The sequence below is a fragment of the Mycteria americana genome, chromosome 3 (assembly GCF_035582795.1).
Source record: "Mycteria americana isolate JAX WOST 10 ecotype Jacksonville Zoo and Gardens chromosome 3, USCA_MyAme_1.0, whole genome shotgun sequence".
Classification (NCBI taxonomy): domain Eukaryota; kingdom Metazoa; phylum Chordata; class Aves; order Ciconiiformes; family Ciconiidae; genus Mycteria; species Mycteria americana.
Genome location: NC_134367.1, coordinates 65,741,387 through 65,768,936, shown reverse-complemented (window position 1 = coordinate 65,768,936; position 27,550 = coordinate 65,741,387). Strand labels below are relative to the sequence as shown.

At 43.4% G+C, this 27,550-nt stretch overlaps 1 protein-coding gene across 4 annotated transcripts; it reads left to right on the top strand.

Annotated features, from left to right (window-relative positions):
- The first annotated feature begins 337 nt into the window (after positions 1-337).
- On the top strand, positions 338-27,550 carry IL20RA (interleukin 20 receptor subunit alpha). Of its 4 annotated transcripts, none has more exons than XM_075498817.1 (7): positions 338-588; positions 14,786-14,870; positions 16,794-16,972; positions 17,641-17,816; positions 19,443-19,587; positions 20,123-20,262; positions 24,240-27,550. In XM_075498817.1, the coding sequence occupies exons 2-7, from the start codon at positions 14,818-14,820 to the stop codon at positions 25,176-25,178; spliced, it is 1,632 nt and encodes a 543-aa protein (XP_075354932.1). In that variant the 5' UTR covers positions 338-588; positions 14,786-14,817; the 3' UTR covers positions 25,179-27,550. The 4 variants fall into 4 exon arrangements, with proteins under 4 accessions (XP_075354932.1, XP_075354930.1, XP_075354931.1 ...); XM_075498815.1 differs by having other exon boundaries at positions 14,786-14,884; XM_075498816.1 differs by having other exon boundaries at positions 14,755-14,870.

Sequence of the window (27,550 nt, the reverse complement as noted above, 5' to 3'; positions counted from 1 at the left end):
CGGATTTTGAGTATCTCCAAGGATGGAGACTCCATAGCCGTGTTTAGACGCGCTATTTAATGCAAAGTAACGGGAAAATCAGACATCTGCACACCCGAGGATGTAGCGTGTCGGCCTTGAGCTTCCTCTGCAAAAAAAGGGCTATAACAACGTGCCGCCCACGTCTCACGGCGGCTTCGAGGGAGAGTTCCTCATGGGCGACAGCACCGAGGGGTCCAGCAGAAGACATCCCTCGGCTTGCAGGCGGCGCCCCGGCGGGAAGACGGGGCCGGCGGCGGCTCCCGCCGCCCCCGCGCAGCCCCCTGCGCCGCCCCGCAGCCCCCGCCCGCCTCCACGGGCCCCCGTGGGAGCACCTCGGCCCCCACGCAGCGCAGCGCAGCGCGGCCCGCCCGGCTCCTCCTCCCCTCCCCTGCGCGCCCCGCCCGCCGGCCCTCGGCTCCTTCCACCTGCGCGGCGGCGGCGCTGGCGCCGGGGAGCCGGGGCCGGGAGATGTGAGCCCCATGGGCTCCGGGCAGCCGCGGCGGGGGGCGGTCTGGCTGCTGCTGCTGCTGCCGCTGCTGCTGCCGCCGCCCCCCGCGGCGCACACAGGTAGGTGGCGGCGCCGCCCGCCCGGCCCGGCCCCGCGGGGGACGCGCGTCCCGGCCCGGGCCGCGGGTGGGAGCCGGGCCCCCCGCGCCGCGGGTCCCCGGGGTCGTCTCCGCGCTCGGTTATGCTGGCTCGCCGGCCGGCCGGCCGGGGCCGGCGGAGCAGGCCCGGCCCCGCGGGCTCGCCGTGCCGTGCCGTGCCGTGCCGTGCCGTGCCGCGCTGCCGTGCCGCTTCTGCCCGCGGCCGGCCCGAGCCCGCGCAGGCGGCCCGGGAGGCGGCTTCTGCCGCCGCCGGCCGGGCCAGGGCTGGGGCTCTGAGTGCCGTTCGTGGTAGAGAGCAGTGCCTTTATTTCGTGTTCGTGCTTCTGGCCGCCGGTGCTGAAGTGGGAGAAGAGGACTGGGTATTTCTCTAATGTTGCTCCGGCGTTTTCTTGTCTCCATAGTTATGCGGGAATTAGGTTTCACAAGCTGTACGTTAATCTGCTTTCAGCTGTAAGCTGATAGCGTGCTCTTGAGATAGTCTTTGTTATATGCGTCGGGGTAATTCCCCAAATATCTTTCGTGTTCGTATCGTCCTCAGTGCTTGACAGTCGCCAAACCCAGGAGTCCTACCTGAGCAGTCAAGAGACAGATTAAAACAAAAGGCAGGATGGGAGAGATGGCAGAGAGATTCAGCTCGTGTGCCAATGTCCTGAGTGGCTCCGGTTCCCTTCTCCCACCTGTAGACCAGAGCACCGCTCCGGTGACAGCCACACCGCCCCGCACAAGGAGACGGAGGGAGCAGAGGAGGTGGCAGCTGGAGTGGGCTGTGGGAGCAGCGCTGACAGCAAACAGTCTAGGCCACGAGCACTGATGTTACCGAGTGGGAACGAGCTTGTAAACCGTAGCTGTTGAATGTGTGTGCATGATGGGTCCCCTGCTGCCGTTAAAAGCATCGCACACGATTGCTTTTTTTTATGTCCCTCGAGTATAAAACTGGGCAAGGCATTGCAAAGATTAGCAGATCTTCTGAGAAACTGACTCTGTCCTCCTGCTCTTGTTCGCTGCTGTAAACGTTGCCTCCAAAACTACGTAAGGACAGAGTCTGCTCCCGTTCAAATCCACAGGAAAACTTCCCAATCCCGTGAGAGCTGGATGGTAGTAAGGACTGTTCTTTATATGCTGAATGCTCTGGAGTAGCACTAAGAACTGGGTCTCCGTTCACTCTTTTGACAAGCTACTCTGTTATGCATCAGTGATTTTGAGTGGCTTTCAGAGGTACCAATGCCAGCTTCTTTTTAGGTAACTGACCACATCTTCGTCTTCTTATTTAAGTCCACTGATCATCAATGCAAGTGTTTTGGAAAAATCGGCATAACTGGCATTCAGTTGCCCTTTAAAAAAAACCTTGAAATTTGATTAATACTGGTTTTGCTTCCAAAGAATGTTTAGAAAAATATCAAGGGAGTTACGTTGGTTTTATCTAATGGTTGTTCAAGGGAGAAGGGAATCTGTTTGCACATTCCTGAGGTTTTAGCTGGACATAATTTCAGGTTTTTGTTGACAGCAATACCAGCATGGCAGGGAGAGCTGTGCCTTTCACTAAAGGCTTAGAGCTTCCATTTTCACCTCTTCAGCATGAGGCAGTAAAAGTTGTTTTAATTCAGCCTATCAGTATTTTGCTAATAATGGAAAAAATTATGTGAGGTCCAGAACAGTCATAGGAGTGCTTCTGCTCTTTCTCCAAAGTGAAGTGATAGGTAGAGGAGTTTCTTTTAGGTACTTTCTTCCAACAGAAGCAGCCTGGGTTGCCAGTTGCAAGCAGATGCAGTCCTGAAAGTACTGCAGTTGTCCTGAGGGCTTGATCTGGTGCCGGAATAGGAACAGACTGTACAGGAGCCCGAGTGCCATGGAAAGCAGTTTCACAGCAGGACTTCACAGGCTCGAGCACTTGGATCTTACGGGATCTGTGCTGTACCCGTCCCTTTGGGTTCTCTTGTGGAGTTCCTTTCGGAACTCTGTGGCAGCAGCATTTAAATACTAACTTATAGTTGGACCTTTGCAAAATACCATTTGTTTTCACTGTGGTGTGTTAGTGGGTACAATCTTATTCTTACAGGCTATCTGAGCATTACCTGGTTTTGCACGGGACAAAAATTTTACGTGCCACTGCGCCCAGTGGGGTTTTTATAAATTGGTGTTTCACTCACTGTTTAAAAATCTGTACTCTAGAACAAATGAAAAAGCAGGGAAAATGCAAAATGGAAAAGCAAATGGGAAAAAATGGAAAATTCATTGTTTAATTGACAGGATCAAGAAACGTAACATGTTCTTCTTTACCATGTGAGAATTTAGCAATGTTTGCATGCAACTCATAAGGATAGGAAGGAACATCCTGAATTTTGGAAGCAGTAGAATCTTCATCTATTAATTTACTAAGCTCTGTCTTAAATCCTTCCCCATACTCCTAGTGGAGATTTCCCTAACCTCATTATTCTGAAATTAGAGAAACTTTTACATTTCTAGCCTGTAGAGTCCAGTCTCTGTCTTGTAGATCTATACAGAAAAAAAGAATGCAACAGATACTACAATATATACTTATTCTGAGGAAAGGGAAATGAGCCTGAATGCTGTACTGCAAAAATAGAAGCTTTTTGATACATTTAAGGCATGCTTACTATTTTTGTTCAGGTAAGGCATGTGATTTTGAAGCAAATCTCTCAATCATTTCACTTGCTGTGCTTTTGTCTGTATTGTGATGTAGTCTTGGAACTGGATTTCTTCTGGATGAAGCTGCCCTGCAAGATGTGCTCCATCAGCATATCTAATGCAAGTAGAGCTAGTCCAATGTTAAAAAGAAAAAACCTGAAATGTCTATAGGGTAGACGAGATTTTCTCAATACCAACATTTTCATGTAACAGACCTGCTCATATTGGGTTGCATTACTCACTAACGTAGACATAGCCTTAGATCCCGCTGGAGTTGGTATGTGTCTATACCAACTACGTTTCTTATGATAGGACCTTGAATCCCCCTTTTAATGTTTTCTAATAGTTGCATAAGTTGCTTGGTCTGCATTGACACACCTGATTTAATTTACTTGTCTTTCATCTTCCGCTTTATCATCTTTTTCCTAATAAATAGATCTACATTTTTGAGAAGCAGCTTGAGGCCTCCCTTTAAGCAAATTTCAGTATGTTTTCTTTCACAGTTACTAGAGTGCTGAAATGTACAAAACATCCCTTTTGGTCAAGATGTTGTTCTGGGAAATACAGAATAAAAGGATAAAAGGGGTCACGGTATGCGCTTTGCAGTTAAGCCATTGAGCTGGATGGAGTTCAGGGACCACATTGATGCCCAGACATATTTTATCATGTTAAAACCATCCAGAAGGCAGGCAGTATTCCAGTGCTAATAATCCACATCCTTTCCTTCTCGCAAACCCCCAGTGAATCCTTGAGAAGGCTTCCTGATGTCAGCTTACACACAGTGCTTTAAAAACTTAAAGTCCCTGTGTGGGTGCTGCTCCTGGATTCAAGAGGAGGGGAGAGACTGCTGTTTGCAATTCACTCTCCCCAAACACTGGGACAGCAGAAGCCACTCGCTCAGCTTATTTTGATAGAAACAAAGCCTGAACAAACACTTTTATTCCTGCATGAATACGCGGTCTTTGAGCACCAGTCATAATTTGTGAAGGACAGAAATGAAATGCTTGGCTCCAAGTTGAACAGTGCTGACATGTTTAGGTATTGACACAAGGTGATTTAAGGTACATTTTGGATCTGAGAAGAGGCTGATCTGTTGTGTTGACACAGCCAGTAAGTATTAGCTAAAGTATTAAATAGCTTACTGAGACGTCAGATTATTTCATATATAAGGCATGCAGTGAGCATGTAATAAATAGGCTAATTGCCCTGTGGATATACTCTGTGATGTCTATGTCCTGGGAAGTTTATAGATTGCACTTGAAATGATGGCTGTACGTTAACGCAAACGCAGTAAGAACTCACAGAAAATTGTCTTCTTTGATTAGCTAAATGATTCAAAGAAGAAAAAATACGTTTATGCTACAGTAGAGATGAGAAAAGCAGTGGGGAAAAATATTGTAAAATAGAATGATTTTTGAACTCTCAGAAAACTTCATAATTTTGTGCATGTGGTATTTTGTATTACCTAGTATATGTCTATATACTCAGCAGGATGGAACTGCATTTATGGTGGTGATAATCTGTGTGTTTACTGGAGAGGGCATTAAGCTTCAGTAATAAGAGTGGAAGTGTATGGGAGGGCTGAGCTTGTGTTTTTACGTGATATTCCCTGGCTCTCTGCCAGCATGAGGGCGAGAAGAATAAATGTAACATAGTAATAAATAAAAAGGGATATTGGCATAAGGAGAACTACAGTATGTGAAGGAGGAGTGTTGTGTTCATATAGTCGAAAGGCTCATTCTTATCTTCGCATCTCCAACTCCCAATCTCATGCCAGGCTGTTTCAGACAATGCTGCAATCTGTGCCCTGGTGGTTGGCTTTGCTTATGATTTCCACAACTTGACAAATTCTTATTGCCTGTTCATTAGGAATGGAAATGGTTCAAGGAGGTAGTTCATTCTGTAGAGAAACTTTGAACACCGTTGGGATTTGTGATTAAAGTCCAAAACTTAGATGTGCGTTGCAGTTCCCCGTGCGAACATTCAGGTTCACCACTCTAGCTGATAACCTTACTCTTCCGTGGCCGCTGTTCTCTAGCGGCCTTCATAGTCTTAATTCCAAGAGAAGCAAGTGGTTAGGATTACTCAAGTCATTTGTGCGTGTGTAGTTCCAGTTTATGTTTGTTTTTATAGTAGTGGCTTGCACAGATTGATTTCTGCTGATTGATTTCTCTGCAAGAAGTGGTGTTGATTGTCTACACCTACAGGATTAAGAGCTAAGAGAGAGAAAAATCACCCTTTATGAGCCAAACAAGAGCTCCCATATTTTGCGAAGTTTAGCTTTGTAAGAACCTGAATTCTGGAAGCCAGGCCCATCTCTAGACAAAATGAGGTTTTATTAGAGAGCTGTGTTTAAAAGATGTACATATCTGTTTGTGCTTTATACTTGGTGTACCAGTAACTTGCAGGTTTTTATCTGCTGCTCGTCCTATCTTGAAAAAAGTACAGTAAAACTAGATAAATCGGAAAGAAATGGAAACAAGTTGTAGGACTGGACGTATGGGATAGTTTACATATGGAGAGACTAAATAAACTATGTCTCTTTCTCATGGAAAACAGATGACTTTTCCTGTCTGCCTGGCTACTGCAAGAGTATTTGAAGGTCAATAAAGGGACAGGAGGAAGACTGTAGTTTTCTTCCCTTCTTTATACCCCAGAACCTTGAGTTAAATTTCACCTGATAGCTTAGCTATTTTTCAGCCTTCCATTTTCCACTCCCATTTCTGCGATGGGAACAGGAATGTGTCCAAAGAGAAGTAAGAGAAGACGACTGTTGCTTCAGGAAGTGCAAGGATCTTGCGTGCTGTTACCAAGATTTATGCGTCTGAGCTTAATCACACTCCGTGCATAAAAACACACACGAGTGGGTATTACAGCTCTTTGTTGAAAGGGCTTGATTTATTTCCTACTGGTTTCTTAAAGGCTGGAGGGAGCAGTTGAGCTAGTATTTATTATTTCGTCTGGTTTGCACAAGACTTCACTTCTTGGCTTTCCTTGTCTTTTCCAAAAGTACATCAATATCCTGCTCGTAGGGGTACTGTAGTCAGAATAGTAAAGTACAGGATGTGGCTCAGAAGCACTGAAAACTGACTGAGGCACGTGTAAGTGCTGACAGGGCTTTTTCCCACTGTAAGAAGGTAGCAGACAGACACAGAAGTAGACCTGTTCAGCTCCAAGTCTAAATCAACTTGCAGTAGCTCAAACGTGACCGAGAGCTAGCTTCTCCATCAGTCCAGGCGATGGTCAGGCTGCTCCTCAGCTCGTCAAAGTGTGTGTTGGCTGCTCCCTTGAACGTCAGCGACACCACATTGTCCCTTGGATCCAGCTGTGCACGTTACCGCCCTTAACGCCATTTCTGAGGCAGTCTTTCATAACTTATGTGTAAAAGGCGTAGATGATTATGCTGAATAACTTCCTCTGTACAGCAAAATCACTAAATCTATAGGTGGGTAAATGAGTCTAAAAATCATGACTGGTGGCTTTAACAAAAAATGCTTGTTGAGTACAGGAAACATAGTAAAAATACTACTATACCTATAATTAGATACTGACTTGTTCACATCTGAAATTGCTGTGGGACACTTGGAACAGTCATACGGTGCCTCAAAGCACACCAGCCCGCACCTGACAGGAGACCAACAGAAATGGGTGTGTTCCCCAGGAAACCCTCATTTCTTGTGAATTCTCTACAGGCAGTCGCTTCCCAAAGGCACTTATGTCCTTGATCATCTGTGGGGAGAAGTATAAATGTGGGGCACAAGAGGGAAAAATAATTCTGCGAGTGCTTTGAGTAGCAGAGATGCTCAGCAGGCTGCCTCACGTCTGCTGGGGCATCACCGGCCGGTCTCCAGCACCGTGCAAGAGATCAGACCTAGAGCCATGCTGGCTGTTCCACGGGGTCAACTGGAAATTGCTTCTTGCCGTTTGCAAGCACTGGCAGGGGATTGCAAATACTGGGCTTGGGTATTTTGCAAAAACAAATGTAAGATGCCAGAGGTATTCTAATCAAGCTTTCATTTTCTTGGGTGCTGGGTTGTGCTTGATCTAAGTAGTAATAAATTGGTAACGCTAAACGTGTTCTGGGGAGAAAAGAAAATCCTCAAAATTAAATGCTGGACAGTTGGGCTATTTTTAATATTTTACGTAACTTCAAAACATCTGTTTTTAAAAGCAGCTGTTGTGTCCTGAAATTGTGTCAAGAGTGGGCTTTTAAAATTAATTTTGTTCTTTCTGACAAAAAATGTTTTTGCATTCCAAACTTAACAAAAACTCATTCAATTTGATAATTTAAAAAAAAAAACAACCAAACAAACACAAAACACCTCTGATGGATTATGACTCTGAAAGCCTTGAAGGGGTTGTACGTAATTTTAGACAAGCATACCTTGAATTTCACTCACCTTGTTTCAGGCTGGTACTGATCGCTCAGAATTAATAGAAAACATACCTACAATAACTTTCTCCTGTCGGATTGCGTCAAGGACAGGTTTTTGCAGCAGCGCATGGTTAGGTAGTACGAGCTCTACTCTTGCACTTGCAACCCTTCAAAGCAGTGGGAAAAAAATTCAGTTTATTTTGTTTCCGTCATACAAGTTAGGAAAAAGGAATGGATGTCAGCTGCCATGGCCCTCTCCAGCTGTCTCCTAGCGAGCCTTCAATGGACCGGGAAGACTTTCTCCTCTTTTCTGAAGTTGGGTCTTTCTGGACTGAGTCCAAAATGTTCTTTGACCGATATTCTCTGTAGGGGCGTTTTTATAAATTAGGACATGGTTTCGATAAATAAGCACAAGGCTTCACACAGAGGAGGAGAGCATGTCAGGGCAAGCCATAGCTTCAGTCCCCCTTCTGCATCTCTGCCCTTCTTTGGGCTGTATTTCCACTCGCACTCTTTCCCCAAACGACCTCCACAGTTTCACCTGTTTCCAGTGGCAGCTCTTTCCAATGTATTTCTTCAAAAACAAACCCCACATGCCCCAGTCTCGTCCTTCTCTCACGTTTCCCCACATCTTCTCTCACACTTTTCCGTCTGCTCCACCACCGGGTTTACATTTAGTCTTACGACTCCATTTCTGTCCCTGTCTCTCCCCTCTCCCCTGTGCCCCTTCTGAACAGGGAGCGACCGGCTCCTGTTCTGGGAGGGCACGAGTGTGCTTTGTGGTTAGCTCTCGAGTGCTGTTATGACTCGAACAGGAAATCACCTCCGTGCTCCTCCCCACATTCCCACCAGCGCTGCTCGAGTCAAAGGGTTTCGCTAGCCCGGCTTCATACCTGGCAGTCCCAGAGCTCCAGCAACCCACCAGAAGAAAGGCAGCTAAGCTGTAATGATTCCTCCTCCTCCTCATTATCCAGCCTGTTGAGTTCGAGTCTAAAAGAATCAGCACAGAGAAAAACTTTCAAGCCCACTTAATTTAAAAAAAGTTATCTCATTTGTTCAAATTGTTGCTAAGATGACTAATAGCAGGTAATGACATTTGCTAACGTGTATTCCTGGCTTTGCTGGGTTTCCCTTACTCTCTGAAACTTCTGATCTCCAGTTTTGGCTCGGTTCCCCTGTTTACCACTTGGTGTACTCCCTCGCATTCCTGCGTGGCCAGTGCCAGCTTGCTTGAGGCTGCAGATGTGCCAGAAAGGAGCCCCAACCCTCTGCTAGCGAGTGCCACCGCACACGATGCTAAATGGCCATTTGTTCTGACCGAGTATGACCATTTTTATGTTATGCTTAGGTATGCCCTTGAGGGAATATTTTTCACTGAGAACAATGTAACCATTGAAACAGATGAGCTGGAGCAAGAAAAGAGAGCAAAAATTCCTTAAAAAATGAAGAGCGGCAGCATTGAAGGAGCTCGCAAGATTTCGCAGGAGTTTAGTGGAAGTCCCCCAAAGCTGAACAGAAAGACTAAAGGGCAGTGGCTTACAGCATCGCCAGAAGTGAATGTTTGGTGTCCTGGATTGCTCCTAAATTGCTTGATGCTTCACGGGTGGGTCTGAGCTCCCAGTGGGAGAAGGTGAATCGGACACTCAGCCTGTTTGAGAGGCCGCCCGCTCACCGAGGTGTGTGAGCGTGGCTTAGATCCGTGGCCTTGAAGTGGCACCCGCAAATGGTGCGGCAGAGGGAGTGCCTGCAGTGCTGCCTGTAAATTCGGTGCCCAGCTCAAAGGAGCCGCTTCCATCGGAGGCGCTCCCCAGGGCCACTTTTGTATAAGAAAATACAACAGTAATTGAATCCAAAGTCTCTGTCATTGTCAGAAAAGGAGTCCCTCATTTAAATTCTGAGACGGCTGTAGGGGAGGAGTCCCTGGGTTTTACTGCTGTGGCTATTGGCAAAAGCTGTGTTGCAGTACGGCTCACCTTTCTGTCTTAATGCTTTCCATGTCACTCACTGTCTTAAATTATATCTTACAGTTGTCTAGAGAAGCCCTGTGACCTTCTTAGGTGGTTTTTCTTTTTGGATAATTTGGTATTTGCACCCTTGTAGCCATGCCACAGTAAAATACAGCAGATGATCACTCTGCTTGAGAGCGGTGCAGTCAACAACCGTACTTACACAGGAGGCATTTCTGTGCCAACAGGTCAGCTTTCAGTGGGTCTTCTGCCTTCTCCCCACCCCAGAACTATAGCCAGTGTACAGGAAAAAAAAAAAATCTGTATTTTTATGTATTTGTATATATTTAAGCTTTGCAGCTGCTAGGTTACCTAACTCAAGTGAAAAGTTAACAAATCTGCTGATAGCAAGAGGGCACAGGTAGCTGCAGCTGTATTTGTTCTGTAGCGTTGAGATTAAACACAGCTGTTTGTCACTGAGTTAGGCAGTGGTGCCTCTTAGCAGGTAAAAAGCAGATACACTGAACAGATAATAGTTGTAACATGGCAATTATGTGTGTTTATATTTGTATTTGTACATTTGTGTGTGTACGCGTGTGTGGGTAGATAGATATGGAAAACTTAAGTTTTGAATAGTACTGACTCGAGCAAGGCACATACCTGGCAGGGAGCTCTACATCATTAAAACTGACCACGTTTTTAAACCCAGCAGACACGTTCACAAAGAGAAGATGAGGCACCTGCCATGCAGCGTTTTACTCATGTGAATAATCTCACTGACGTCAGTGGGTTTTTTCACTCACACGTGAAGGTGTTTTCAGGCTAAGTCATGTCTATTTTGGAGAGTCTTGTAATAGCTTATTCTAAGATCAGGACTTGGCTCTTCGTTGTGGTAGTGAAGTTTACAAGCCTATCTTATTACTTTCTTTCCAGTCCAGGTGTGCAGAGCCATGAAGATGTAAAGAACGATACTACTCAAGGTTTGATTTACAGCGTTTCCAAAGACAGTAATAAGGCCTCCAAGTTTTTCCATGCAAGAAATAAATAGATAGACTTGGTTACACTGGGAAGTGATGACAGCTATTGCAGACTATCGATGAGACACACTAAACCTAGCAAAGCAACGTGTGTGACTGATTTCTGCTCTCACGTAGGCCAGTACGAACTGAAAATACTCCCATGTGACACCCATGCCATTAATCCCAGTTAATGGAAGTGAAATCAGGATATAACTGGATATATTGTGTTTAAAGACAAGATAACTGAAATAAGCAGCTGATGCACATACTTGAGTCCTTTCCTGACTGATAACCATGGAACATACAAGCTCTATGTATGATCTGTTTTCTACACATGCCTCCTGATACTATCGAGTGTCGAATAGACATGAAGGAGTTTATTCTTAACTCTTCCTGGAGAAATAGGGGAGTGTGGTAGTTTTATTCTTGTTTTACAGATGCAGAATTGAGGAATAAAAAACTTGCATGATTTGTTGTAAGGGCAAACAGAAGCCTTTACTAAAGGGGCAAGACCAGAAATAGAAACCAAATCTCTGCTTTTGCAGCAAATGGAAAGTTAACGGTCTCGGTCCTTCTGCCTTCCAAATCACACTGAGCTGGGGGCAGGTGGGAGTGTGCCGGCAGCGTTTTAATGCTTTAGATCTTGTAAAGATACAGTCTGTGGGTTCTGCGTGCTGAGATTGGCTCATCTGCTGCAGTCAGTGTTTCTGTTTTGAAACTTAATTTACCACAGCAGAAACCACACTGGGAGGAGAGAAATTAAAAAAAAAAAAAAAATCAACAAAAAACCACCTTTACATGTTACTAGTTTAAAAATATTTTAATGTAACAGACAAATGCATGACTCTTGCTACTCTAAAATGTGCTTGAGGAATATAAATGTTTTTATGCAAGGATGGACAAATGTCAAAAGGTACAGGCAAGAAAAAAAACTATTCAGAAAACCAATGGAAGTAATTTCCCTTGTCTGTGATGAGCTGGCTGCCTCCGGCCAGTTCAGTTCGGTGACTATGGATTAGCCCGATAGGCAGTACACATTGTAAAAACTTTTAAAGGAAAAAGGTGTGAAAAGTGAGCTGTTAGGGATGTTCTTAGCTGTCCTGTAACTGATTCAGCAGTACCCCTGCCAAATTTACTACTGCACGGTGCGAAGCCAGATTTATCAGATAGTATAAGAAGGCCTATCAAAATGGGGCTGGCAGTGACCTTAAGAGATCACCCAGTCCGTCCCACTGCCCCTAGGCAGAATCAGCTAATGTTTCTCTAATCTGCCCTTCAAAACATCCAGCAGCCCTGCCAGGTGACCCATCCTCACGTGTCGCTCCTCTTCCCACATGCCTCCTTTCTTGTTGAAACTGAACTCCGTTCCTTCTCTTCCTTGTTCGCGGTGAACATGGAGGATAGATTATCCTTCTCATGTAAAGACTTACAGTGTTCCCCGCCACTCCTCCCCGGACAAGGTGCATCTCTGATAAGTTTAACTGCTGAGGAAGCAGAGATCAAGGCTGGATGGGCTTCACCGCCGTCTCCACTGGAGGGAAAGAGATGCACCCAGTCTGGTCCATCCTAACTAGAGAGATGAGCCAACCTATGGAAGAGTTGATCTTCCTCTGCCCTGTATGACCTCTGCAAAGTAGATGCCTCGCTCAGAGCCCAAGTTACCAGAGGCCAATCTCCTCCTCTGCTGCTGTTTAAGGGCTAGAATTTTTTAGTCTTTCCTCTAGAGGTTTTTGGACCATGCCATATGTACTGTATTCTCCTCCAGACTCTCTTTTATTCTTAAATCTCTCCTTGTTGGACTTTTTAGTTTTTCCTCATTGTTTTTTAATGAGAAGCTTTTTATGGCTTTGATTCCCAGCAATCTAAGAAAATACCCACATTGTATTTCCTCCTACTTGGGAGCTGCAGCAGAAAGTTTGTGCCTCAGCCCTTCCCTTTCTATATGGATTGCCTGGTTGCCTTTCTCAGGGCTTGGGCAGGATTGTGCGACTTCAGATTTTATTTTCTTTTTTTTTAATCTCTTATTCCTGGTTGTTGATTATGCAGTTGATGGGTTTCCCGACGTCTCATAAATTTTAATGCTGGGATGTGGTACAAAGAGTGAAACTTGATGCATGGATGATTTCTGGTAGTCTATGTAATGCTGGTTTTGGTTTGTTCTTCTTAGTAGCATGCACATTAGTGGTTTAGAAACTTCTCTATTTTACTGAATAGATGTTGCAAATATTAGGCTGTTTTCTTCGTTCTCTTGGGCAGCTTCATCTTTACATTTGGATTAGTTTCACCTAAAGCAGTTGCAGAGGACATTTATTTTGGGGGAAATCAAAACCTTTTATTTTCTAGGTTCTGTATCTCCCACTTGGAAGCAAATGTTGGAGTAAGATTCCTGGAGGTGTGTCTCTGCTGCTTTCACATCCATCCCCTGGCATCCTGAAACTTTTTTTATTTCAGTATAACTGAGTCTGTAGTGTGAGCCCTTGCAAGATGACTGTCACTGGGCATTTCTGTGTCAAGCGTTCAAGGAAATGGGACTTTCTGCATACTTTCTGTAAATAAATAAGCTTGCCCTAAGGACTATACCTGACGAAACTTGTTCTCCAACTAGAAAAAATTTGAAAGCCACTGAATGCTAGCTAACTGCTAGAGATAAAAGAAAGCAACATTAGAAATACCCTTCATAAACAGCTTTATGATCTGAAGATACAGATGCAGGCATATACCGGAATTTGTTTTGAACATTAACATACAGCTAGAGGCTTGGAAAACCCAGAGTTTCCACCGAGACGGTTTAAAGTAATTGGTCTCTACAGAATTGCGAAGATATTGTTTTAATAAATGTATTGAAGAGAAAAGCTTTTACTGTTTGGCTCAAAGACAGCTAGAAGTCAGCAAGTTAATCAGGAAAATGGTGGTGACTTTTACTTACAAAAGCAACTATATGTTGCATATACAGGAGGATGAACACTATTACTGTAGTAATAGTGAAATATACTACAAAAAACCCTTAAGGTCTGCTTAAGGAATTAACAAAGGTCAAGGACTACTAATTCAGACAGGTTCCCACTGTTTGTGTTAATATGCTTTATTTCCCTCTTTCTTTGTCTCTTTTTCTTAAGAACTAGAACTGCATCCCGGGAGGAAGAGGTTAAAGGGTTTTGAAAAGTCCTGAAGAACCACAGATTCACTTTTTCTCTTCCCCATTACGCTCTCGTGGCCACTCGCAACGAGAAGCTCCTTCCCAGCAGCTGCAGCTTCAGGGCCAGTTGTGGGGCTGCTGCCATGGGCGCAGCTCTCGTGGCAGGAGGGGCTGGGGGTTGAGTCACAACTTGGAGCTTGGGATTCTGCCCCTGGCCCACGGACCTCCATTTTGCAAGCAATTTAGCAGTGTCAGCATCTCCATTAAATTTATTAGACTAGGAATGTGTACTAGGAAGACGTGAAACTGGGTTCTTAAGAGCCCCAGATTTCCTTGCTTATTCATTTCAGAAGCTGGTGCAGTGGACAGCAATTTAGATGAGTGACCTACCAGTAGGTGTTCGCTTTTGACTTTCTGGAGAATCAGCGTGGTAGATTAAATGACACTGGGGCTACTGTGATCATCCAGTCTGATTCTCCAGTCTGAAGTCATACTTCTGTTTGTAAAGCTGTGTTTGCAGTAGACTCCACGTGTCTTTTTAAAAATACCTCATTTAATTTTTAAAAGTCCACTCAGCTACAACAAGAATTCTACTGAAGCATGAAGGATATTTTTACAATTTCCAGTGTTAAATTGTTCAGATATTCAAATATCTTTACAATTTTAAAAACACATGTCTCTTCCAGGCCGAACTTTTCTAGCTTTAGCTTCCAGTCCCTGGATATTTCCATGCCAATATGTGTCATAAATGGCAAAGCCGTTTTTGCTAGAGGAAAAACCAATTCCATACAGATGCAATTTGGGACTGCGTTAGCTAGGGACACTTTTGGAAAAAAAAAAAAAAAAAATTTCCATGGCCAACAACCTTGCACTTTCAATGATAAGAAAGGCAGTATGTAGAATTGTATGGCTTACTTAAAAATAAGTATAATTTTTGGTTAACTTGGAAGCATATGTATTTGCAGATTCTTAGTGTATGTTGTTCCTTTCTTATTTTCTTTCTCAGGAGAGTTGTATTGTTCTTTGCCCAACCCTAGGAATGTCCATTTTGAATCTATAAACATGAAGAATGTCCTTCACTGGTCAGCACCAGAAGGCACAGGAGATGGAGTACTCTACAAGGTGAAGTATTCAGTGTAAGTTGGCTTGTTTATTTTATCCCCCACTGACTTTTATTTTAGCAGTTTAAATAATAATTAAATCTTTATGCACGATAGGGCTGCTAAAAAGTAAAGAAAGGAGAACTAAAATGTGGGTTAGACTTAAGCAATACGGTTTTTAACTTTTACTTCTGGTACTGGTTACTTCAGATGCAGTTAAAAAACTGTATAAGGAGACTTTCTGCCTATTAAAGAAGTGTAGGATGCAACATGGAAGCTTTCAGGGGCATTCCTGAGAAATGAGACAGAAGGACGAAGAAGGACTGTACTGTGGATTGGCATCTGAACACATGAGCCTTCTCTACACATTTAAACAGATGTGGAGATGTAGTATTTAATAGAATATTAACAGCACCCAGTGTTTTTTTGGTCTTTTCTAACAGACCCAACTCCCACAGATTTCTTCTGATCCTGCAAGCCTCTCTAGTCTAGGAGAAAATCCACTGAAGTTATCAAATATTGTAGAAAACCAAGTAATGTGATAGGAATCAGACCCTTCTATTTTCAAGGTCTGCACCTTTGCAGGGTATCAAGGAATTGGAGTGAGAACCAGAATCCATTTCCTTTATTCCCACTGAGAGAGCACTGGGTCATTCTGCAGGACAGCGCTGGAAGTTTAGCTTATAAATAGGCATAACACTGTAGTCATGGGTGATGTAATACTTCCAGCCTTTACCTCTAATATGAACACTTCCCTCGGTCTAGTAATTTTTTCATGACATTACAACAAATTTAGATCTCCAGAAGTTTTCTGTAACTTGTCCTGGCTACTAAAAAAAGCAAGGAGTTGCTTTTACAGTCAGAGACGGTAATCTCTTTTGCCCAGATCTTGCTTGCTGTGCTAACGGAGGAGCAACATAGTCCACCTCCTAGAAAAGGGGAGAGTGCTCAGTAATTATGGAATGGGAGAGTGCTCGGTAATTATGGAACGAATGATAATTGTGTAGAATGTAAAATGCTCAGAAAGCACTAGCTACGCTGACTCTGCAGGGTCAGCTGGTCCACAGAAGAGTCTGTAGTCATAGGTATGGCCATCTCACACTGAAGACAAAAATATTCATATGTGCTTCTGCCTGCCTAGGAGAGCAAGGCCTTGGGCTAGGTGGAAGATGCTGGGGAGTGATACTGTCCTGCAGTCATGTAGAAGCTGCCACATGCCCTTAATAATTAGCAGCCAAATCCACTGCTAATTTTTAGCATAATGGGAATTTGAGGAGCAGGAGCTTCTGAGCAAATCCAGGCAGGAATTTTCCAAGGAAACCTGGATTTCTTCTACTAATGTGTAAGAGTTGGTCAGGACTGAGGGATTGTTGGTGGCTTGTATGTGCCCCTTTTTCAACTAGAAGGGTTTTGAAGTTCATTGTATTCCAATGCAGTCTTTCTTTTAAAGAAGAAAATGAAGTAAAAGTCAGCAATGAGTAGTCTCCTGTCCCACTCATCTTGGAGACCCTGAGCATCATCTGTCTCCGTACACCAGGATGAGCCACTGACCATTCTGACAGAACTCTTTGTCTCTATATAAATAGCTATCCTGACCCTGTTATCCTGTGTTCAGAGTTTAAACTAAAGCTGTGGAGACTGAAGTTGAGAAATCTCTGGTCTGTGTAAGCAAAACTGGACTTAGATTGGTATCAGTAACATCCCAGTTAGTTCCATATGCCCTCTTCTGGATAGGGCCTACTCTGATTTATTTTTCATTAAAAAGTTGTGGAAATCTTGTGTTTTATCTCAGCTGAAGTTGGGAATTCCTTGACATCACAGATTTCTGCAAAACAAGCAAACTGTTTTATCAGCCGTAATACCAGTTTCTGTGCTATATTATCAGGTGACTAATATCATGGCAATAGCTTTTGTACAGCTCCTTTCTCTTTCTTTTTCAATATAGATACGGTGTTGGCAAATGGATTAGAAAGCCAGAATGCAGGAATATCAACAGAACGTGGTGTGACCTCTCCAGTGAGACCTCTGACTACGAAGAACAATACTACGCAAGCGTTAAAGCCTTCCTAAATGGGATGTGCTCTGACTGGATGGAGACCACACGATTCAACCCTCTTACAGACAGTAAGGAAAGCTAATCACACGCCCAGATGTTCAATGGCCTTGATTAATACTGTGTGCTCAGACTGCGCGTGCCTTCATAACATATGATATTTTAATTTTAACATGAGATTAAGTTTTTTTGCCGTTGTTTCACATTTACGCTTTTGGCAGAAGTAATTGAAATAATCGTATTAGAATTTGGATATATGTGTGTTATATGTACGGTCCTATATATACTGGATACTCTTTTATGCTATGGTAAAGCTTTACTCAAGGCCAGTAAAAGCTGTGGCACATCCACGTATAAAGAACTCTGATTTTTAAAAGGCTCTATTAAACCAAGCAGTAATCATACTCTAGAGCACCATATCTCTTATCTGTGCCAGATAATCTGAGAACATACTGGTAATTTAGCTCGTTTTAGCAAATTGAGTTTCAAGGTTGTTTATCCTGCGAAGTCACAGGAATTCCTAGGCAAAATTCCAAGTCAGTGTTCACCTTCTCGCTGTAAAGATCCTATTAGTTATCTGATAAAATAATTTTCCACCAATATAAATGAATTGCTCGAAGTCCTACTTGGACTCCTCTAAACATTACAAAAATTAATCATCCACTTTAAGAAACTGCATGGTCAAATCAGTGTGCCTCTGCTGCATTTGACTGCTTTTCGTACATGTTCATTTTTCCAGCTAAAATTGATCCACCCACGGTAAGCGTATCTTCTACCGAGAAATCTATTTCAATCATTCTGACTGCTCCTGAGAAGTGGAAGAGAAGTCCTGAGGGAGAATCCATATCTCTGCTTCAAGTGTATCCTGGCCTGCAATACAATGTGTCTGTCCTCAACAAGAAAACAAAGAAGCGGGTAAGCTTTGATAAGGCTGTAGAACTGCACCAGTTAAATCTGTGCTCTGTGCTTCCTGAAATGTGCTTTGTCCGTAACAGCGAGAATGGAAATAGGATTCACAGCCTTGCAGGAACTGTAGGATCATTCAGGTTGGAAGGGAGCTCAGGAGGTCTCTAGTCCAAAGTCCTCTTCAAAGCAGGATCAGCTGTGAGCTCAGACCAGGTTGCTCAGGGTTTGTCCAGTTGCATCCTGAAAACCTCCAGGGATGGAGACTGCACAACCTGTTCCACTGCTCGACTGTCCTCTCGGGGGAAAAAGTGTTTCTTGATATCCAGTCCGAACCTCCCTTTTTCGACTGATGTCCATTGTCTGTCATCCTCCCACCATTCAGCACTGTGAAGAGCCTGGCTCCATCTTCTTGATGACCTCCCTGGGTCATTCTGGGGGCTGCTGTTAGGTCCCCCTGAAGCTATCTCTTCTTTCCCAGGTGGAACAAGGTCCAGTTCCTCAGCCTCTCCTCACAGAGCAGTGCTCCAGCCCCAGCCATCTTGATGATCCTCTAGTAAATCCACTCCAGTTTGTCAGTCTCTTCTGTATCGGGGGGAACAAAACTGGACGCAGTATTCTAAATGTGGTCTGATGAGTGCTGAGTGGAGGGGGATAATCCCTCCCCTCCATCTGCTGCCTCTTCCCCTGTTAACACAGCCCGGGATGCTGTGTGCCTGCTTTTCTGCCCGAGCACGTTGCTGGCTCACGTTCAGCTTGCTGCCTGTGCCCCGTCCTCTTCGGCGGAGCTGCTCCCCAGTCAGCCTACTGGCAATACTCGCAATACGTTGTTACAAAGTGCCACCACATCTGAACACCTTCATGCATCTGTCTCTCCAGATTGACATTTCATTAGCAAGTAGTAGTTGCCAGCATAAACGCAGTAGATGAGGAAGAGTTCAGGGATCAGTTACAAAAACATTCATTCTTTTCCCATGCTCCAGGTACAATCTCTGTCTGGCAGATCTCTGAATTTCCTGAAAAGAGACAGAAACTTTACATTAAAAAAGGTCACCTTCTGTCAAAGGGGATTTTAAAATGCCAAGATTAGCAATTAGAGGTACACAAAAGGGGTTTTAGTTTTGTGTTTGTTTGTTTGCTTTAATAAAGATGCTTGACATGGAGCAATTACTTTACCTTGAACTCCAAGATCTGTGTAACGCCCATTATGTTAAGGCTCCTGTCTTTACCAGAACATCCCAGTTTGAAAGATTTTGTGGAACTGTACCGTGTGCCTTTCATTGGCCTATGCGTCAGGACAGGGCTGGAGTGATGCGTTAGCTCTATTGCAACATCAGCATGAGAATGTGGGCTAGTGGTGGCACACAGTCCTACTTCATATAACGCATTAAATTGTTCAGTAGTGGTATAAGAATGATTGAATGGAAGATAAAATATTCAGAGAGGACGTGACCTAATAAATAACCTGAGTTTTGAGTGCATTTGGAAAAAAAAGGATGCAGCTGGCAGTTCGTACAGTATCATTATTCTTTCCAAAACATTTGTGTGCTTGTGACACATTTTGTATATAAGATCTTTGCTTTTCTGTTAAGTGAGGAGGTAAAGGGGAAAAAATCCCACTTTTTTTATGTCTTCCAGTGGTTCTTCTCCATCAGCAACAACACCTTGATTGTGCCCTGGTTAGAACCTGGAACAGCTTATTGTGTCAGCGCACAGATATATGTCACCACACCACTTTTGCACAGTGGGTTCTCCAAAGAATATTGCATTGCTACTTTGAAAGGTATGTGTAAGCTGGCAAATTACAAAAAGAAGATGCAAGTTAGAAAAAATCATGGTGATTAAGTTTTTTATGTATCCATTCTGAGAGTGAAAAGCTAGCATTGTTTCTCCCTTCTCTGTGCGTTTGCACTGATGAAAAAATCTTTGCCTTTAATAAAAAACATCTGGGATCTACTGACTGGAAGGTATGACAGTACCTCTGAGGAAAAGGATCTGCATTCTTTAAGTCTTAGTGAATGGAGAATATTTTTTCTCCTTCAATGTTTGGGAGTGGCAGAACTGGGTCAGTCTGAAGTTAGCAACAGGAGAACCTGAGGGAGGGGTTGTTACTTCTTTTTAGAATTTAATTTATAATTTAGATAATAATAAAAATTTGTCCTGTCGTTCAAATGTAATTTTATAAAATTTCCTGCGAATTCCTTATTTATCTAAAAAATTTGCATCCTGTAGCCAAAAAGCAATGTGGTGAATGCACATTGCTATCTGAATTCATTAAAAAGTTGCTCACTACATGAAAACTTTTGTTTTGTTAACAGATAAAACGGCAGATGAGACTATAACAATCGTATTTGGATATGTTCTGCCCATCATGCTGGCTGTCCTTTTTATTTCAATGACGTGCTATTGTGTGCACAGGTATATTCACGTCAGCAAACAGAAGCATCCAACAAACCTGGTAAGTGTTCTTCGTTGCTGGATGACGCTGCCAACCTTGGCACTCACAGCAGAGCTGTGTGTTTTCCAAGGCTCCAAGTTGGATGGGACAAAACCATGGCTAGCTGCAAATAAAAGCTCTAGTTCCCACTCAGATCAAGAAAAGAACATCACATTGAGGGTTATTAAATGCCAGAAAAACAGAGTAACTCAAGTTAGCAACTGTGTCTAAAAAGATGACCAGATCTGAAAAGATGACCAGAGCTAATAAGGACCAGAACAGAGCTGTTCATTTGGGAAGAGTCACTGCCATAAGCAAGGTCTGAGGTTCACTGAGGCAAGTTCTGTCAGGAAGTCAGCACTCCCTAAATTTATCTAGGAAGAAGCACAGCAGAGATTCAGTGAACAAAAGTTATTAATTGGTTGAAATCAGAAACGAGAAGGTAATTAAGCAGTGCAGAAACCCCATGATGTTTTCTTGGACTGTTACTGGGTATTACATTTTACCATTTGATTGTGATTGTGAAAGATTTAGCACACGTGCGTCATACAGATAATTTAATCTGGATTTCAAGAATACTTTTCAAGTACTGCACTGTTTGCTAACACCCAGAAATGTACCAACAAATGCATTCTGTTATGTAGACAGCCCAAATACACTTTCTACATAAAAACGTTCGCAAGTTTCTTAGAGCTGCGAAGTTTGTTAATTTTTAGTAAGAACACATAAAGTCTAAGAAACGCTATTGGTTTCCAGCTCATGAGCCCAGCAGAGCTTTCTCACAGCTGTCTCTAAACAAGTTGCTCAACCATAAACATGCAATTACAATAATGAATGAACAATTTGACGTTAATCCAGTCTGCATGATATGGGAGGTTCAGGGGAGTTGGTTTCAACGTGCTGATCTGTCTGAAGAAATCTAGAGCAGCGCAGGGGTGATAGGAGAAATGTTCACAGAGGGACTGAGTGCTTCATGAAGGGTTCGGGAGGAGTAGAGCAGCTACTGCTGCAGTGTGTTCAGATGTGCACAGAGACACCTCCTGCACCTGACAAAGCACCAGCTTTATCACAGAGTCGTGGAATCAGAGTGGTTTGGGTTGGAAGGGACCTTCAAAGATCATCTAGTCCGACTACCTTGCCATGGGCAGGGACATCTGTCACTAGATCAGGTTGCTCAAAGCCCCATCCAGCCTGGCCTTGAACACTTCCAGGGACGGGGCATCCACAACTTCTCTGGGCAACCTGTTCACAGTGCCTCACCACCCTCATAGTAAAGAGTTTCTTCCTTATGTCCAATCTAAATCTACCAACTTTCAGTTTAAATCCGTTGTCCCTTGTCACTACAGGTAAAAAGTCTTTCTCCGTCTTTCTTGTTCTTTATTCTTTATCCTGGGACGCAGGGCATGGTAGGGGTAGATAGCTTGGTCTCCCTTGGAGACCTAGCAGGACAGAGCTCTTTACAGTCAGAGAACATAAAGGGCTACGTAGTGAAAAATTCCCACTCAACAGCAGACTAAACTCCAGCTCCAGGAGTCTCTTCTTTTATAAATGTATTATTTATGTGTTGGGGTTTTTTTAATGTCTATTGCACTTTTTTATGACCACCTTGAAAGCTTCAATTTTATTTCTCCAACTCTGGGTTCAGTTCATGTTAAGGTAACAAATAAATATGGATTTTAATGATGCTCACTGCTTTTCCCAACCTACAGACTATTCCACATGGGCACCCCGTGGATGGGCTCCCCATCACGGGGAGGTGGAATACACAGTTTGTTTTGGTCCAGCGCTTCTGACCTGGGGGAGCTTTCAGACTACCTGGTACATAGATTAGTGGTCTTAGTCTTCCATTCAAGCTTGAAAACACTGAAGCGCAGCTTCTGGTTGTTTTTGTATTGCACTTTCCTTTACTGACTGCTCATACAGTATTTATTTCTGTTAGAAATATTATTCATTTCAGAAAGATTCCTATTGTTTAACTAGATGATTTGTCATAGGGTCACAAAAGAAGCCTGTGACAGACTGCACAATGCAGGCTCCATACACTGCACTTCAACCTTATATATAGCTTTCTCTCTGAAAGGAAACCTGATATTATTTAATTCTCCATAAGCTATACCTTAACATGGTACCTGGCTCTCTGCTTGTGGGATGTGGTTTTGACTGCACTTCCTTTTCACCAGTTAAAAAGAGTGGAATAGATTCTGTAATCTGTGACCCAAGGACAACTCTGATGTTTTCTCCAAAGTCACTTGAGTTTGTGCTGGTAGAAACAAAACGAGAATTTGACAGAATTGTTCCAACCATTATTTTGACATGGGGAAGATGAGAAAAGGGAAATTAGAGCTGGTCATAATATAGTTTTACTTTGGATAGAATTAAGAAAGTGGAGCATATTAACACTTCTGGAGGTTTATATGATGAACTTCCTTCTTCCCTAAATTGACATCTTGAATCCTAATAAGGTCTAGCCTAGCCTTATATTTTAAAAATCTGTAACACTGTAAGAGAATAGAATAGACTATTTCAGTTGGAAGGGGCCTACAACGATCATCTAGTCCAACTGCCTGACCAGTTCAGGGCTGACCAAAAGTTAAAGCATGTTAAGGGCATTGTCCAAATGCCTCTTAAACACCGACAGGCTTGGGGCATTGACTGCCTCTCCAGGAAGCCTGTTCCAGTGTTTGACCACCCTCTCGGTAAAGAAATGCTTCCTAATGTCCAGTCTAAACCTCCCTTGGTGCACCTTTGAACTAGTCCCATGCGTCCTATCACTGGATCCCAGGGAGAAGAGCTCAGCACCTCCCTCTCCACTTCCCTCCTCAGGAAGCTGTAGAGAGCAACGAGGTCGCCCCTCAGCCTCCTTCTCTCCACACTAGACAAGCCCCAAGTCCTTAGCCACTCCTCATAGGACACTCCTTCCAGCCCTTTCATCAGCTTTGTTGCCCTCCTCTAGACACATTCAAGTACCTCCACATCCTTCTTAAATTGTGGGGCCCAGAACTGCACACAGTACTCAAGGTGAGGCCGCACCAACGCTGAATACAGCGGGATAATCACCTGCTTTGACCGGCTGGTCATGCTGTGTTTGATGCACCCCAGATGCGGTTTGCCCTCTGGGCTGCCAGGGCAAGCCCATGACCCACGCTGCTGACCCATATTGAGCCTGCTGCTGACCAGCACCCCCAGGTCCCTTTCTGCAGCGCTGCTCTCCGGCCACTCCTCTCCCAGTTTATACTTGTGCCTGGCGTTACTGCATCCAGCACTTCAGAATCCGGCAGAATCCGGAATTTCAGAATCCGTGCAGAATATGGCATTTCACCTTGTTAAATAATCATTGCCCAATGCGCCAATCTATCTAGATCCCTCTGCAAGGCCTCTTGTCCCTCAAGAGAGTCAACAGCACCTCCTGGTTGGGTATCATCAGCAAACTTGCTAATGGTGCATTCAACTCCTGCATCCAGATCATTGATAAATCTATTGAACAGAACAGGCCCTAGAATTGAGCCCTGAGGAACACCGCGGGTGAGCGGTCAGCACCCAGATGTAGCCCCATTCACTACAACCCTTCGAGCCCTGCCGTTCGTCTGGTTCTTCACCCAGAGCACCAGGTACCCATAGAATAACTCATCAGTGCTTACATCCTGGCTGGGCATTTGGTAGTAGACACCCACTACAACATCTCCTTTGTTTTCCATCCCCATAATCCTTACCCAGAGGCTCTCCACCACATCATCGCTAACGGTAAGGGCTGTACAATCAATCCCTTGCGTACAGTGTGACACTTCCACCTCGCCTGCCCTGCCTGTCCCTCCTGAACAGCCTGTAGCCCTCCATCCCAGCACTCCAGTCCACCAAGTCTCATTAATACCAATGACATCATAGCTCTGGTTGCTGACCGACGCTCCCAGTTCATCCTGTTTGTTTCTCATACTGCATGCAGCAGCAAGATGGTATTTTTATTAAAGTTTGCTCAAATCAAAATATTTTTTGCTTTCCAGGTATGGCACTACACTGACAAATACAAGGAAAGGGTTTTCATACCATGTGAAAAAATAGTGGTCAACCTCATCACTGTTAACGTGGATGAGTACAAGCCATCTCAGGAATCCAGTCATCTATCAGAAAGGAAAAGTCCATGTTATTATACTGTTTACAATGGCACCGAAGGGAAGGACCTGCCTTCAAAAGAAGTGCTGGAAACAAAACACTTGCTTGATATTTCACACAAAGAGATTTCACACAAAGAGAATATTTTAGCGGAAGGGGACCAAACTGGGAACTGGCCATCTTATGGCCAGACAGGAACAAAGAATACTTTAAGACAGAAAAATGCAGGGACTATAGAGTATGAACATGATGTAAGGGCTGAAGACTTCAGTCCTGGTCAGAAACTAGAAGACCTCAGTTTGAAAGAGAAGACCTCTGCCCCTGGGGGACTACTAGGTGAGCCACAGATTGCTTTGGGGGATTTGGTTAATATGAAAACAGGACAGCCGTATTGCCCCCAACTAGAGGTGAGGGCAGCAGACCCTTGTTTGGGACAGAAAACAAAGGAATTTAACTTGAAAATGGTTGATGCAGCAGATGAATTGCCGAGTGCGATCCATATCAACTTGGTGGACTTGGATACTGAAAAATCTGGGCAGGCATCCTATCCTCAGCTGGAAAAAATAGCACAGGGCCTCACAGAGAAAGAAGGTGAACAGACCATATTAGTAGATTGGGATCCTCACACTGGAAGACTGTATATTCCTACCTTGTCCAGTGTTGAAAATCAGGTGTGTGAAGGAGTATTCAAGCGTGATGATCCTGAGAAGGAGGGAATTTTGTCCAGACTGTATGAGAAGGAGGTACCTGATGAATCATCAGAGGACCAAGAAATGTGTCTCCTGCAATTCAAGGAACAATGGGAACTGCATGTAGAAATGGAATACTGAACAGTAATTTTCTAACTGTGCAAAAATGCCTCTAAAATGCAAAATCTTGTTTCCTTTGCCAAAGAGAGTGATGGACTCAGTGGAGAAAACACATCTTAATGTATTGAAGTTTTTGGAACCATCACAGTTGAACAACTTACTTATGATATGTTATAACAGTTTCCAGACATGATATAAGTGATTTCAACTCCCATCATAAACCCCTCAGGTAAAATATGATGGTTATAAGATTCTCTACTTTTAAAAAATATATATATTTTTACAGAGGATGCTGTTAGGATTTTCACATTGTAATTCCTACCAAAACAATTTATCGGCGTTTGAAAGCAGTTATTTTTAGCAAATATAAAGCAACAATATGACATTTTGCTGGGCTGTTTCGTGTATCTTGACACAATGCAGTCTTTTCTAGATCTCACTCCTGCTACATGGAATGGTTTGAACTGACTTTTGTGGAAGTTAAGGGCATTCCAGTATATATTTTGTTTCTGTTTTATAAACATTCTTCTACTTAATGAAGTTCTTATGAAGTTCTTTTCTCTTGAAAGACGTGTCTGAGGTGCGGGGTGCCGTCTATGCTGTGCCGCGCAGATATGCAGCCAGCAACAGTTCTTTTAGCAAGTGTGCCTACAGGTTCAACAGACGTAAGGGAGAAGAAAGCATTAGTCTTATTTTAAACGGGGGGAAAACGTGGCACAGAGGGATTCAGTGAAACGCCTATAATCTTACTGGACGGACGGTGTCTCACCCAGCCTTAGACACTCGCAGTATGGCATCTGTATGACTCATGTCCTGCAAGTGTCTGTTCCTCTCTGATGACTTTAAGGGCAGGCTGGCGTGACTAGCTCGGATGGAGAAGTCTGCCCCAGACACACCACTGCTTCTTCAGACACATCCCACTTGCCATGACAGACCCAGAAAGTGTACCTGTGGGCTTTCTTTTCTTATCTGATGTCCTGACCAGGGCTTCTGATACAAGTTCACTTTTTCTCCATGTCATGTCATGATATTTATTTAGGATAGTAAAATTACAGATATTCTAGAAATTGCTTACTAGGGCATGTGATACTTTTGTTTTCAAAGCCTATCTGTCACTTTTCTACATAATGGACCTTTTTTTTGAACGCTAAAAAAAATCACAGTAATGATTTGTTTGGTTTTGAAGAGGAGAAGAAAAAAAAGAGGAAAAAACTCTTCTATGGTGTTTAAAACTTGTACCCTCCAAACTAGGTACATGGTTAGGTGTATTTTTGAAAGAAGACCTTTACCAATATCTTTTCTCTCAGGTAATGTTTTTGTTGCATGACCTTGGCATTTTCTTTGACTATTCATCTTCTGAAATATTTCAGTTGTAGTCATAGACTTTATAACCAGAAATTACAGTAAAACATTTCATGCTAATGATTCCTTATCTGATGCAAAAAATGTCCTCAACTGTTTTTATAAGAAAGATACAGATCATGTAGCAATGTTACACCTAAATACTTATATCAATACATTTGTGCATCAGGAGGTTCACAGAGGAGGGTTATAGCTCAGTGTGAAAGAAGAAGATAGTGGGAGAGGGTCACCTGAACAGATGTGAAAAGGGCAACATTTCTACTATTATAGACCAGCCTCATTTAAGCCACCCAAAATAATTCCCAGTATTTCCTAAAGTTTTCTGAACTAACCTCTTTGCACATAGTCTCGTAATTGTCTTTTGCAGTGTGGGGGCTCTAACCCATTGGTAGGAAACAATTATTTACTTTTTTTCTGTAGTCCATTGAATTTTATCCAGTTACTGCTGCTCTAAGATCTATTGCTTGTGTTTAGTGTCTATCTTCCATATGGAAGGATGAGGATGCTCCAGCTCCCTCAATAGTTTGGTCCAGCTGCCAAGCAACCTTCCTTGAAGAGGAAGGTATCCCTTATGTTTGGTTTGTACTTCCTCTGGCCTTATTTGCCAGCTGCTGGTGTCTGCTGCTGCTTATTTTGTTAGATAAACGAGCCTTGCCCCAACAGTTACTATATGCAAGGACACTTACGTACCATAATAAAGTCATTGCTGATTAAAATTTGAAACTTGGTAACTAAACCATAGAATTTCACTTCATTCAGTTCTTTGGTCATTGTAATCTCCTTTCTCTGCATTTTACCCCATTTTTTTTACTTTTCAGTTACAATTAAGTTGTATAGCGTTTATTTCCTCTCGTACTTGAAAAGGCGCTGCCTTCCTAGTTAACATTACTTGTGATCGGGGCACAAGATACTGAGATTCTTGCAATCACAGATGCATTTTCATGATAAATTTATGCTTTGAAATAGTAGTTAATTTTTGGACCAAAATATTTGTAATAGAAGTTTGCAGCACTTTCAGCGTTGCTTCCTTT